Raw genomic sequence first — 14,601 nt, forward strand, 5'->3', positions numbered from 1 at the left:
ACCTGCTCAGCGCCAGGATACCTTTCCAGGTGATAGTGCGCTTTACGAATACACATAACATTACGTAACATGCCCCAACAAGGAGCCAGGCCTCATTTGAAACTTTTTTGAGGCTAAGAAAAAAATCTAAGCCACATTCTAGCCCCTCGTTTATGCACAGACGTACATAAATATGCACCAGTGAAGGGCTAAGCACTGTTTACCTTTTTGTTCGTGCCTAATCAGAAATCCAAACAGAGTCAGGGATCCTTGCTAGTGTGCAAGACCATGGGGCATGTGCCTCATAAAGGAGTGAGACACTGTTTAACTCCCCCTTTCACTCTAATTCAGATCAACAAATAGGTTACTTGCCATTCTTATTGATCTCGATAATTTGACATATATATGAAGCATGATTAATGTTTACTTAAGCGAAACTTAAATATAGGAAATGTTCTGAACAGGAATTATCCCTTTATTTAATTAGCTAAAATGACCTTAAACCCACTTAAAATGCATTATTACTCGATAGGAAAATGTGGATCTGCGTTTGATTTGTGTGATTATACATATTGCATGAGTAATACATAATTGAAAGGCTTCATACAGACGTGCGCTGGCCCCTTCACTGTGATTCTCACACTGCGACTTCCATGGGGGACTGCAATCACGGTTTCTTCTCCTAGAAAACAATGCAAGATGTTAGTTTAAGCATGGAAATAGAATGTACTATCTATAAGTGCAACTTTTGTTTTTTGTTTATCCGCAAATAGTGTCCCACTTGCAAAGGATCCATAAATGTCTTACTCATATATCATACATCTGAGTTATATATCATTGCAAGTAAACTGGAGTTTGTAACAGATGTGTGATTTACCAACAAAACAAAGGTCCTTATTTAGAATCTGGAGGTCCAAAAGCTGTGAATGTTCCATCGTCTGTATTATGAGTACCATTAGGTCAAATACACTCTTAATAAAGTGGACGCGACATGTGTCCAACTGTAAATTAGGATGTAAAAGTTCAAAAATGACTATTGGGCTTTCTATATTATCAGTTCTATTTGCATCATTGATTTCTCCCTATTTTTTTTTAACTGTTTTACTTTTTTAATTTTCAGAGATCCTTCTCATCCACCGCAGTGAGCTTTTGGTTCAATTTCTGTTTTCATTTTTCCTATTTCCCTCATTCTGTTTTGGGTAACTGCCTCCCACCCTCACCTCACTCCTGCAGATATGCTCTTCTTCCTTCCCACTTGACCCCCCACCAGAAGTGCAATTTAGCATTTCTTACACTCACTTATGCTGGTTTTGAATTCTTAAACAATACAAATGCAAAGTAAAGCAGTGTAATTTAGGCTCCACTTATTATATTATAAACTGGGACTGTAAACTACAACCTGGAACATTCCACCATCCTGGTACATGATCAACAGAAGGCCTCTTCTGACCATTAGTTCTCCACATCCACTGCTAAGTTCTTCCCCTCAGGCCTCAGTATAGACAGTCTAATACAAACAATATGCTTTTCTCTAATAAATAGCATGATAATACAGAGGGGTGTGCCGTATTCTTGAGACTACAGCGCTTTCCTGCATTTTGAAAATGTCAGAGCCCAGTGCTGCCTAATTAGGCACAACTCTGCGCTCTGACTTTTTGTTGTGAATATACCCCTCAGGAAATATATTGTCATCTATGAATATATAATTGCAACATTGTGATGTTGCAATTATATATTCATAGATGACATTATATTTCCTGAGGGGTATATTCACAACAAAAAGCCAGAGCGCAGAGTTGTGCCAAATTAGGCAGCACTGGGCTCTGACATTTTCAAAATGCAGGAAAGTGCTGGAGTCACAAGAATACGGCACACCCCTCTGTTTCCCTTAGTGCTGGTGCAAAAATAGCTGGCTAGAGCCAGCGCAGGCACATTGCTGCCATGCTGCAAGGGTGACTGCACTGCAGAGATGATGGTTTATATGCAGGAAGCGAAAAAAAAGTGATGCTCTGGTGGCGCTGAGGCCTTGCAAATACACCCTGTGTATCTTAACTCCCTTAACATGTGTGAAACATTTACATGGATTCATGAAATATAATCATTGTAGGAATTTGTGGTTTAATATGAGTGCGCTAACATTCAATTGAAACATGTAATCATGTACTCTTTTATTCAAGGTTTGCACTTATCTTTAGAGCTATATTTGTGTATGTATAAACATGTATTCGAAGTTCAAATTAACTGCTGAGTTAACTTAGCTTGACTATGGCCCTCAATTGAAATGCAGTAAGCCTTGTCAGTATTTTTTTCCCCTTTTTTTGCAGGTGCATTATCATGCTATTTGTTAGAGAAAAGCATATTGTTTGTATTAGACTGTCTATACTGAGGCCTGAGGGGAAGAACTTAGCAGTGGATGTGGAGAACTAATGGTCAGAAGAGGCCTTCTGTTGACCATGTACCAGGATGGTGGAATGTTCCAGGTTGCTGTTTACAGCCCCAGTTTCGATGCAATGGGAAACTTAAGGGAGATTGAAGATGCTCTTTTAGAGTAACAATATGGTTGGCTCCTAGTGGTGTGGAAGGAGGTAAGGATGTTTCTGAATCTCATATTATTTTAATTGGTGTCCCCACAGTTAGAAAGCCAGATTTCGTTTAGTATTGGAGAGGGACAGACCACTCTGCTTACACTCTCCTGCAAGTATGAAGCTTTTGGCTGGACATTTATTTTGTTTTCTAAGTCTTCTAAAGAAGTCTATATCATGCTAACTCCTTTAAACTCCCTAAATAGAAATATTGGATAGATGGTCTTGTTGTCAATGTAGGTTTAGAAGAGAGGAGAGAAGTTTCTTTATGGAACACCTATTTACTTTAATTTGTTTGATTATTGTTGTGGATGTGGCTATTCTGTATCTTATTTTTATGGCTCAATCTATTGGGATATTTCAGCTTACCTACTGCATTGTTGTATCTCTTGAACTTATTTTCTTTCTGCTTATCTACTGGATTGGTTAGTATACTAAATTAAAATCCGTTTAACCATGTTTGGCAATTCCTGGTCCTTATTTTGAGTCGCATTTGCTTCTCAAGCCAGAAATGTACTGTTGGTGTCTTCTCTCTACAGTGCTTCAAGTCAACCAACACATGTCCATATGACTAATGGGGAAACATATTTAATACATTTACTAAAAGATTGCAGTGTAAGTACCAGCACACTGTCAAAATTCAACTTATTTGATTGATTTTTTAGTTTTTTATTTGAGCTCCATATTTATTTTAATTGAAGGAAACTTAACAGGATTAGCTTGGAGAAGCCAAAAATAAGTCAAGCATGGTATGTTGTGTATGGCATTCGACCAGACTATCTGGGAAAAAAACTCATCTCTTATTTAGTGTGTGCCCAATATGTACATGGTCAGAATAACAAATACATTTTTGAGTATTCTCACAGCTGTCCTACTCCAGTTGAGTAGTTGCAATTTTCTGTAGACAGTAGACACACATAAGGAAATGTGTTACATAATCCAGCTTGAATCAAACTCTTTCTACTGACAGCACATTTCTCAACTAAAGTATATAAAAAAACTTCTTGTACGGAGAGCGATAGAGAGGGGGAGGGTAGGCGGGCTGATATATCTTCCAGTTGATATGAATATCTGAAATCCTCTTGTGAGAAAAAACATACAGCCTGATTCATCATTCTCCCGTTTTGCGAGCCCCTAATAGCGATTCATAAGGAATCGCTATTAAGGACTTGCAAAACGGGATTCATGTAGAAATTGCATAAAGAATTGCGATTCCTACACATTCCTTATTTGCGATTAGCAAATTGCTAATCGCAAATAAGGAATAACTCCCCATTCATTCCTATGGGCCAAAAGGCCCATAGGAATGAATGGGGAGTATTCCTTATTTGCGATTAGCAATTAGCTAATCGCAAATAAGATAGCGATTTGAAGGGTGCCAGGGGTGTCCAAAGGACACCCTGTAGCACCCCTTAAATGCAAATTGAAACAGGTGTTGCGCACACACAGGTCCAAAGGACATGTGTGTGTGCAACATGCAACTTAGAAAAATGCTTTTAAAAGCATTTTTCTAAGTTTGCGCTATTTACCATGAGGTTTGACCTCGCGGTAAATAGCGGCCCGAAATTACGAATTCGCAATTTTTAAATGGATGATGAATTGCATTTAAGGAATCTCAAATAGAGATTCCTTAAATGTAATTCCTCACAAAATAGCGAAATCGCTATTACCGATTTTTGCATTTGGGTTGATGAATCCCAAATACAAAAATAGCGCTCGCAAAGGGCCAGATTCTCAGAATCTGGCCCTTTGCGAGCCGATTTCGGCTTGATGAATCAGGCTGATAGACTCAAAGTAAAAGGCACCAATAGTATGAGTGGCAGTTATGTCAATCAGGCGATTGTCTATCCAGTGATGGGTCTTAGCTCAAAGGCTGCCAAATGTTTGAAGCCATAATTTCCAGTGTCTCTTGTGACTGGCAGACAATGAGGCTTTTCGATTAGTAACCTTGGACTCCTATATTTTCATCCTAAAAGAATGAATGAATATGTATTTGTTAAGTGCACTAATACCTCAGAAAGATTTGTCCTGGTGCTAACATTGCCAACTTTAATAGAACAGGGTAGAAAGTGATAGTATAATAATACATTGTCTTCTTGAATAAATAGGACTTCAGCAACTTACTAAAACTGTCATAATTAGACTGAGTGGGGAGAGGTTTAAGCATAGCATTCCATGCTTTAGCCATTGGAACTGATAATGAGCAGCCTCCAAACCTGGTTCTTTTGTATTTGGGCACTACAATCAAATACTGGGATTTCGAGCGCTGTAAACAGGTAGGGGTTAACCATGAGAATGTGGACGACATATATCTGTCTTGTCCGCCTTTATAGACCGTTTTAAGGCAGAGGCATAGTGCTTTGAAAAGACTTCTGTGGGCAACCAGTAAAGATGACGACTGTGAGTAGAGATGGGTGAGCTTATATTTAGTACCAGAATTGTCTGTGCATCAGCATTTTGTAATATCTGTAGCCTATGTATCATGTATTTTGGAAACTCAGTTAATAGGAGGTTGCAATAGTCCAATGTGAGGATGTTCAGACCTTGGACTAGGTCTTTCCTTTGTCCTTCCACCACCACCCTACTTCCCTCAAGATCCTACCTTTCTGTGCCAACTAACTGGAGGGCTTTAAGTGAACAGATTTTTATGTGGGAAAATCATCTTATTTGTAAAACCACTGTCCCTTATATAATGAACACATCAACGTCTTCTTTTTGTCATCTAGATTGCCATTATTCCTTGTGTTAAGGAACAAGGGTATGAGGTAACGCGATACAAAAGGGGATGATGGACGGAGCGTTTGATAAAATCAAACACTCACCCCCAGTCAACTGATCTGGGTTTAATCCATCACCATTCTTTAGCCCACTCAGCCACCCCAGTTCAGACATGGCCATATGCAAATCAGTCTGACCCTGTGCCTCATGGGAACAGTCCAGCCCGAACTGCCAAGCCATGTCTTCCCTGGACCGGAAACAAGCATCCTGGGACCGGTTTCGGATTCATAATCCTCATCAGCCAGGCTATCTTGAATCCAGTGGCCAAGTGAGCAAGGGACTCACGTCTGAGCATACCCTGCCACACTTAGGGCGAACAAAGCGATACAAAAGGGGATGATGGACGGAGCGTTTGAGCAAATCAAACACTCACCCCCAGTCAACTGATCTGGGTTTAATCATCACCATTCTTTAGCCCACTCAGCCACCCCAGTTCAGACATGGCCATATGCAAATCAGTCTGACCCTGTGCCCCATGGGAAAAGTCCAGCCCGAACCGCGAAAGCTACAAATGAATTACAGCCCACGCGAGTTACATATTAAGTACAGGTGTTCCTTGAAGATATTGATAAATAAAACAACAAATCATTGTCTGAAGATGGGTGGAGTATATATAGCGAGAAAATGTTTGCCGTTCAATAATATGCGAGGTGGATAATTTCTGGGAGGTGAAACCTATTTGGTGAATACGTATTACTTATAGGATCAGTGGGATGATGATGAAAAGTGAAGGTCTTTATGTAGAATTGAGGCCCCTCATACCGGCTATCCATTCACTAATTAAGCACCACACTCTAATGAGTGCTGTCCTCTCGACCACTGCTTCCCAGAAACATACCTGCTGTATCTCACCCAGCTGATTTTAAGGCCATGAGCATTCATTGTCACCCCCCTGTGCAAACACTGAAGCTCTCACACCACACAGCTTGCCCCAATCAACCCTCAGTCTCTATCTCTTCTCGGAACACAGTACCCCAGTGCCACCTGGCATCCTACATCCGTATAGATTTCAGAGTATTGACTTGAGCTCTGTTCTCTGCTTAATGCCAGCCCTATGCAAAATGTTTGCCATTTATGCTGCCATTTGCCAAAGTTGACCTTTATTTAAAATATTACCTCTGTATGCTAGGGTCTTACCTTTGTTGTAGCTGCCACCCTCCCATATGTCAGGTTGTCCTGCTTTATGCCATGAGTTACCTCCAATGTGCTACTAACAGCATTTTACCATGGGTGCCCTGTGCCAAGAATATCTGAGTATGGCAGCATTTTTCTACAGGTGCCCCATGTCCAACATTTAAGTCTAGTATGCAAGTACCTCAAGCGCCTTGAGACCCTCTGGGTGAGTAGTGCGCTATACAAATTTTAACTTGACTACCAGTATTTTACCAAATGTGGCTATTATGCTGACAATTACTTCCAGTGCCAGCATGTTGTGACAGGTGTCTGTCATGTTAAGAATTGCTTCAAGTGTGCCAGTTCCAGTATGTTGCCATCGGTGTTGCTGTGAGACAAGATTTACCTTCAGTATGCCAGGGCCTATGACAGACTCACAAGCACAACACCACATTCTTACTCACGTTCACTTACTCACACTCTCTAACACTCTTGTACACTAATCTTTCTTACTTGCATTCACTTGTAATCTCAGTCACTCACTGTCACTCACTCTGACTCACTTCTACTTACTGACACTCAATCTCACACATTCACAGTCACAGACTCACTTTCCCTCACACACTCACACATGCTCACATGTAGACACCAGGGCCAGACCGGGAACCAAAACTGGCCCTCGCAACCTGCTCGGCCGGCCTGGGGCGTGGGGTCATGAGGGGATGCGGCCGAGCTGTTTGGAAGGATCGGTTTCGGCCGAGTTTGTTACATGGGCCGATATTGCCGGCCCCTGGTAACAAAACCGCTCCACAGGGGCCCAAAACTGCCCCCCACCCTGGCGGCCCACCGGGAAATGCCCAGTGCCCGCTATTAGTATCATGAAAATTTAACGGAAAACAAGTTGTGAGCAGCTGCTCCTGGGGTTGCAGACGCTGTGCCTGGGGTCGCAAGGGGAAGCCAGGGGTCGCAGCTGCTACCCCTAAATGAAGTCCATGAAATCAACCCACAGATTGACTTGCATGCCTTCCTAAATTTCATTCTTGTCAAATTCCTCTATAGAAATTTCACACAAGAGGTGTGGCAATGAAGTTACAGGCTGACTCGCAAACCTTTCTCCAACAGAGGCGAATCTGACTAATTTACTTTTCACTGTTATGTTATGTTATAAGATTTCTAGAGCGCACAGTAGGACGAACAAAATGTATGCAATAAAAAGGCATCACTTTGCTCGTCACTGTTTTTGTCATTATAATGACCTTAGCTGAGTTTGCACATATAATGCACATACTAGTATGATGTGTGCAATGTCCACGCGGTCATAACATTTTTTACGAGTGAAAACACTGTTGGAATTGACAAATATTTTTTTCACTCACTCACACAGAGGGTCATGTGTGACCGAATCGCTTTCTCCTCTCGTGATTTGCGAATGGTCTTTCATTCAAAGGTGATACTATCCTGGAAGATGGTGACCACGCACAAACATATACATTTGTGGCCATTCACAAACTCCTCTCTGAACCTCCCCACTCTGGAAATGGTCCGAGAGTTACCTCCATTTCTATGGAGGAAGGAAAGCGAAGTACCCCCAACGCTGGTGGGAATGGAGATCACAGGGTTTCCCCAAGGGCGAAAATGCTTTCCCCAGGAACACAAAAAAAGGAGAATATTTGGCAAGTGCATTTTCACTTGTTTATTTTCTCTCATGTGAGAATGCAAACATACTTGTATCTGTTTGCTTGAGACAATGTAATTCTCATAAACATTCTAACATGTTAAGAATTCCAAAAGCTGGTGGATGCGCAATTGTCGAAGATAGTAAACCTGTGGGTGCAGAACTATGGTTTAGGCAAAGTACAAATATCTTCATTCAATACAATGCTAATTTCAAATGCAAACCATATGCATGACTAACAATAAGGTAGGCCTCCGCAGTCCTCACCACAGCGGAGTGGTTTACATCAAATGCCAAAACATCATGCACCACAGCTGGTACAGACACAAATGTTTCGTTAGTAATGAAAAACTATTACATGCTCAATCATTAAATGCATGTGATGATATGTTTGCCTAGCTGCATTCAATGAAACGCAGGACTAGGACAATTGTGGGCCCAATTTTCCCTATGATCTAGTTCTTTGATGGAAGTACATTTCTGATTGTCTATGTCCTCTCTGAAAAATACAAGGGAAGCTGTGACAATTGCAGCGTTGCAAGAGTGTGTGCATTCATTAGTATTTACACGTGTCTACATGTGCATGGTGCACTTTTATGATTAACACGCAAACTTTCTCCCCCTGTAGATTTTGGAGTGTTCCCAATCTCTTTCCAGTCTGTATAGAATTTTAAAGACTGGAAACTGCAAAACGATCCTACTAGGTCTATGTATGTATATGTATTTATGCATGTATAGCCCTACCATAGCCAAAGGCACTGGGTACTGCACATGATAAAAAAACAAGCATTAAGTCAATTAGTAAGGAAAGGAAGCAGGGTTGTGAACTGTTCATGCATTGTGATGTAGTGTTCTATAAAGAGGGAATGTGCCTCGAAAATGTTTGCCAATACCTACAAAGTTACAGGATTGCGGGGGTTCACCACATTTTCATGGCATCCCACCTTGGAATGCCCATTCACCAACCATGGAAGCAACTTTGTGCTGAATCTGACTACATGTTGTTTTTGTCACCTGTCATCTATTCCAGATGAACATATTATTAATTTCCTTGCATTTACAGATATATATCAGCACACCCTAGCTCCGTTTTTTTCATATCTATATTGTTAATCAGTTTGACCAGTGAAGTACTGCTAGTCTGCAGAAAGGGCTCTGGCACTCCTGGGCCTTCTGTATCCTATAAAAACTGCAAAAATAAATAAACACGTGAAGCAAGCCGAGGAGCTATAAAGGTTATGTGCAAGGAGAAGGCGTCACAGTGTTGGTACAACGTAGTGAGAGTTTACAGGAATACACATTGTTGGATTGCCATATGCCCTGTCAGGCCTTTCTTACCTTGGTCCCATCCCACATTCAGGGCTGTACAATGAAGAAACAAACGACATTCTAAGGTGAATAATGCTATCATAGTTCAAGGTAGTGACAGGGAATGTAGTATGGTCAGTGCATTATTTGTATTGTGCCTCAGGTTAGAAATGTTGCAAGGAAGAGAGTCAAAAGACCAATAAAAGAAAATAACAGTTCAGTTCATAATCTTTATTTCGATCGCCAAGATCACAAAAGATATTCACAACAATACACCCTGCATTCCCATTGGGGGTACAAGAAAGTATGCGATACCCAATGGCCATAACAAATGTGCAAGGAAACAGTCAAATATACAACATTATATACAGTACTAGAACAGAAATAAGGTTCTATAACTATGACCATGATTATGCCGGACAGAAGTTTACTATAGACATTGCTAGTAGGCAACCAGTGACATTTGCCTAACCATTTAGCATCAATGTACTATTTTTGCTGATCACTAGGTTCGATGGGCACCGGGGTCTTTAACATTTTATCACGAATTAACCACATCCAGCCTAGAAATTTGGCATTTGCTATTCAGGCCCGGACTGGGCGTTGCGGGCACCGGGCAATCCCCCGGTCGGCCGCAAGGGTATTGGCCCTGTATTTTTGTTACAGGGCCGTTTTATGCAGCTGTAACAAAATCGGCCAAAAACCGGCCCTAGCAAAGAGCGTGGTCGCACCGCCAACCCCCGGGCACTTTGCCAGGGCCGGTTTCGGTTCTCAGTCCGGCCCAGTTGCTATTGCACATGATTTATTTGTGTTGGTCAACAATATTCTCATTGCAGTAGTGCTGCATATGCCACCAATAAAAGGAAATAACACAATCACTAACTGAGTAGAATGACAGGATCAGCCCTCCCTCACTTTAACATAAGGTTCCAAAGTTACGGTTAAAAGGCAAAGAAAGACCGTGAGATTTAAATAAGTAGAGTAAACAATATGACTAAGTGCTTAGCAGAGCAAGGATAATCCACAAGGTAGGTATGAGGGTTGGAGAAAGAGAGAGAGATGTGCTGTTATTGAAATGGTGTGCTGCCATTTTTGGGGACCAGCACTTATTTTCCTCTATCAGTCAATTACAGAGATCTGGAGTGGGAAAAACACAGAACGTGGAAAGACGAAGAAAGAGAAAGACAGAAAGACAGAAAAACCATCACAAAGGGAGAAAGCAGAAGCATTCAAGAGTGAGATACAGGGGCTGGTGGTGTTCAGTAGTGGATTAAAGAGGGTTGAGTTATATTTAAGATGATGCAACCTTGGCATTCGGCACACTCTGTCACTGCCAGATGGGCCAGCTTGATAGGGCAAGTGCGTGAGGGCCAATTGTTTGGTTCTATGGGCTAAAATGTAACGTTTGCATTATAAGTAATTAATTTAAAAGGGCCAGTATTTTGTTGCGTACAAATTCTGTGTGCGTGCATATTGTTACTATTAGAAAAATAAACAAGCAAATCCAACAACGTTATCTCGACACCAAATGGGTGCAAATGAAGGCACTAGAATAATTAGTCAACAACACTCTATTTTTAAGATAGACATAAGCATCCAAACAGCAAATATTTCCTAAACCAAAATGCTATAAATCAGCAATTAAACTTTCATCCAGATAGTAAATACATCACTCACTGGGTCTCTACTCCAAACTACACATGACATCTGCAATCTAACAAAAGGGCAAAGCGCCAGATCATAAGGGGACAATGTAACCATCCTTTTTAAAAAAAACAACTTTATTTTGCAGTTTTATGATGAAAACATAAAGCATTGCACTGCGTTCAAATAGATGGGTATCTTAATTACATACATATAAGGCAGTATCATGAAACATCGATTACACATAGCACATTACTCAGGGTATCACTTGTAAAAATAACACAGCAAAGGCCCAGCCCATCCGTCACAGCCAAAGAAACACTGTATTAGTCCCATCGACCCCTTCCATCCACCTGGTGATGCAGCAGGACTAGTAGATTGCAGTATATGGCCTATGCGTTAGGATTCAAAACATACAACAATAAATAAACAGTAGCTCATCCCACTCACTCCGGCACCAGGCCCCGGTCCTGTTGTGAGAGGTGGCCCTGCTGCAGCGCCGCCAGATACTCGCTGAAGGGGCCCCAAATGTCTCTTGGTCTGGAGGCCGTGGGGGTAGTGTCACTTCTAGTAGAGCAGGACGCAAAGCTTTGGAGCCAGCCTTGTCTCGTGGGCGCTCTTCTACCTCCCCTGTGTATTGCTACTTCCCTTTTCGCCAATAGCAAGGAGGATCCACCCGGACCTGGGTGATCTTGCTCAACGTGTGGTGAACTTCCACCCAATATGTGTGTATATGTGGGCATGTCCAGGCGAGGTGCGCAAAATCGGCATGAGGGGATTGACATCTCCAACAGTGGTGGGGTTTAGTAGGGTCTATCCTATGCCCCCTGACTGGGGTGACATACATTCGTCACAGAAACTTAAAGTGGATCAACTTATGTCTGCTGTTTATGGAAACTGTCTTTGTCTCCAGACAGCACGCCGCCCATTGCTCATCAGATATCTGAACGCCTAAATCTGCTTCCCATGCAATCTGCACCCTGCTATCGTCTATCGGGATCAAGTGAGCACAGGTTTTATAGAGTTGTGAGATCAAATGGACCCCCCTAGCACTACATATGACCATTGTAAGTGGTAAAAAAGACGGAGACTCCAGTGGGAAGTCGGGGAACCCCGCCCGCAGGGCTGAACGAAGTCTGGCGAGCACAAATCTATCCAAGAACGTAGCATCTGGAAAAAAGGATACGTCCTCCGCGTCAAATACATGGCCAGCTGGGAAAAAATCTCCCATCTTGGCAATACCGAACTTCGTGCAGCTCTTCTGTACAAACTTTCCCCCCATTATAGATAGTAATTTGGTGTTTGGCAGTGGCATGTCAGAGGAATAAACCATCTGGGTGTTCATGAGGTGCTCCAGGCTGGCCCATGCCCAGCTAGTCGTGGAGACCACTTGGATATCAGTGCGGTCTTGTGGGATACCGGCAGGCAGAACCGCAGCCAGCGTGTCCGGATGGACAAAATCTGATTCTGGTTTCAGAAAAGTGATTCTGGCGTCCGGGTGGTACCACGCTTGTGCAAAACTGCACTGCGCCACCAGATAGTACAGCTGTAGGTCAGGAACACCATACCCCCCTCTGGAGCAGGGAAGCGTCATGACTTGCCATCGAACCCTAGGCGTCTTAGCGCCCCAGACCAGCCGGATCAATTGGGTGTGAGTGTAGTAAAAAATGTATTCGTAAGGGGAATCGGGATATTGTGAAATAAATATAAAAACTTTGGTAGAATTATCATTTTAATGAGGGCCACTCGTCCTGCCATGGAAATTGGAAGTTTCAACCAATGATCTATTTGTGTTTCTAACTTAGAGATAGCCATGTCATAATTACGGCAAAGAATTTGCTCCGCTTCAAGATGTATGTACACCCCCATGTATTTTAACTGAGTCCGAGCACCACTCCAGCGGGAACTCCAGTGTCCATGGAGTTGTGCTTTTCATGAGAGGAAAGATAATAGATTTACGCCAGTTGATTCCCAGACCATAAAATGTGCCAAATCGCAGAATTCCCCATATAAGGGGATCTAAGTTAGTCTGGGGATCGAGGACATAGAGGATTGTATCTTCCGCATGGAGAGAGATCAACACCGGGCCCGTCCGGAAACGTAGGGCTCTGTGTAGGTGTCTCTCCTGGAAGTGTCTCACTAGGGGGTCCATCTCTAATATGAACACAGGGGAGACAAGGGGCAACCTTGTCTAGTACCTCGTGATAGGGAAAAAGGAGCAGATAGTGTGCCATTGAGGTGGAGTCGAGCAGTGGCCTTACTATATATTAGGGCTGTGGTGGCCTGTGGCATGCCCATTCGTTGCATTATTGAGAGGAAAAAGGGCCATTCCAGGGAGTCAAAGGCCTTTTCAGTGTCTAGCAGGATCGCTGCTGCGGGGGTGTTCAGGTCTAGCCTGTATAGGGTATTGAAGAGTGTATGGACATTGAACGCCGTGGAACGATGGGGGTATAAAACCCGACTGAGCTGGGGAGACTATGGATTCCATCAGGAGCGAGAGGCGGCATGCCAATGCCTTAGCTAGTATTTTATAGTCTAAGTTGAGGAGGGACAGGGGGTGATAGGAGCCGCATAGTAACGGGTCCTTTCCTGGTTTGGGAAATAATATAATAACTGCCTCGCTTAACTACATTTAAACAGATTGCAAATAAATTAATTGTAATAAGCAATTGCCTACCATCTGTCTAGCCCTCCCAGTCACACTATTTATGGTGGCTGCTGCACGGTGAAAGGATCAGTCTCACTGACCTTGTCAATGAAGTGCTTTCCTTCCTGCGCAGCTCTGCCAAGGTAGCTGCCACCCGGACCGTTGCTGGTTAGAGTTCGAGGCCCTCCTCCAGCCACAGGCACCCACCAGCACCTCATCATGGTCCAGTGGGTAGCTTCTCTGCTCTGCCACTGCTCTACCCTCTGTCTGTCTGACTTCTGATCTCTTTGTTCCTTCTTTTTTTTATTTCTCTTCTACTTTTCACTTTTTCTACTCCTGCCCTCCTGATTTTTTTGTGCTTTTTTCCCCATGCCGTTACTCATCCCCCACAAACCCCTCCACCACCGCATCCCACTTTCCCTCCTTCCAACTGTCCAGCCCTCCTACTCACACTGCTTATGGAGGCACCTGCGCGCTGCACAGCGGACACGCACAGCGGGCACACCGCTAGCGCTAGGGATAAGCCAAAGGGCAAGCCGGTCTACAACCGTCCACTCTTTGACCACACCCAGCGCCACAGACCCTGGTTGTGGGAACATCCACTCCTACGATGCCAGCCACCCCCACGCCTTTAATACCGGACACCACACTGCCTGCCACCAAGCAACACTGAATGACACCAAGGGCCTTTTTTCTTCTGCCCTGCAGCTGCACCTTCAATTGCCACCGTACACTATGCTCCCCCCAATGCAACACTGCCAGTTAACGGACCCAACCGCCTCAACTGCATCCTGCTCAACAAATGATCCCTCCACAAACATGCCTTAGAGTTCTTGGACCTGCTTGACTCCGTCGACTCTGACATTGCCTTCCTC

The 14,601-nt window shown here is 43.1% G+C and overlaps 1 protein-coding gene across 1 annotated transcript in view; it reads right to left on the reverse strand.

Moving 5' to 3' along the window:
- The window catches only part of ADAMTSL3 (ADAMTS like 3), a 2,298,702-nt gene that overhangs the window by 900,019 nt on the left and 1,384,082 nt on the right, over positions 1 to 14,601 (reverse strand). Inside the window, exon 8 of the mRNA XM_078684728.1 lies at positions 587 to 661. Within this exon, the coding sequence (XP_078540854.1) occupies positions 587 to 661 (75 nt within the window). The remainder of the gene's footprint in view (positions 1 to 586; positions 662 to 14,601) is intronic.

Source organism: Lissotriton helveticus, chromosome 3_2 (assembly GCF_964261635.1).
Source record: "Lissotriton helveticus chromosome 3_2, aLisHel1.1, whole genome shotgun sequence".
In the NCBI taxonomy this organism is placed as follows: Eukaryota; Metazoa; Chordata; class Amphibia; order Caudata; family Salamandridae; genus Lissotriton; species Lissotriton helveticus.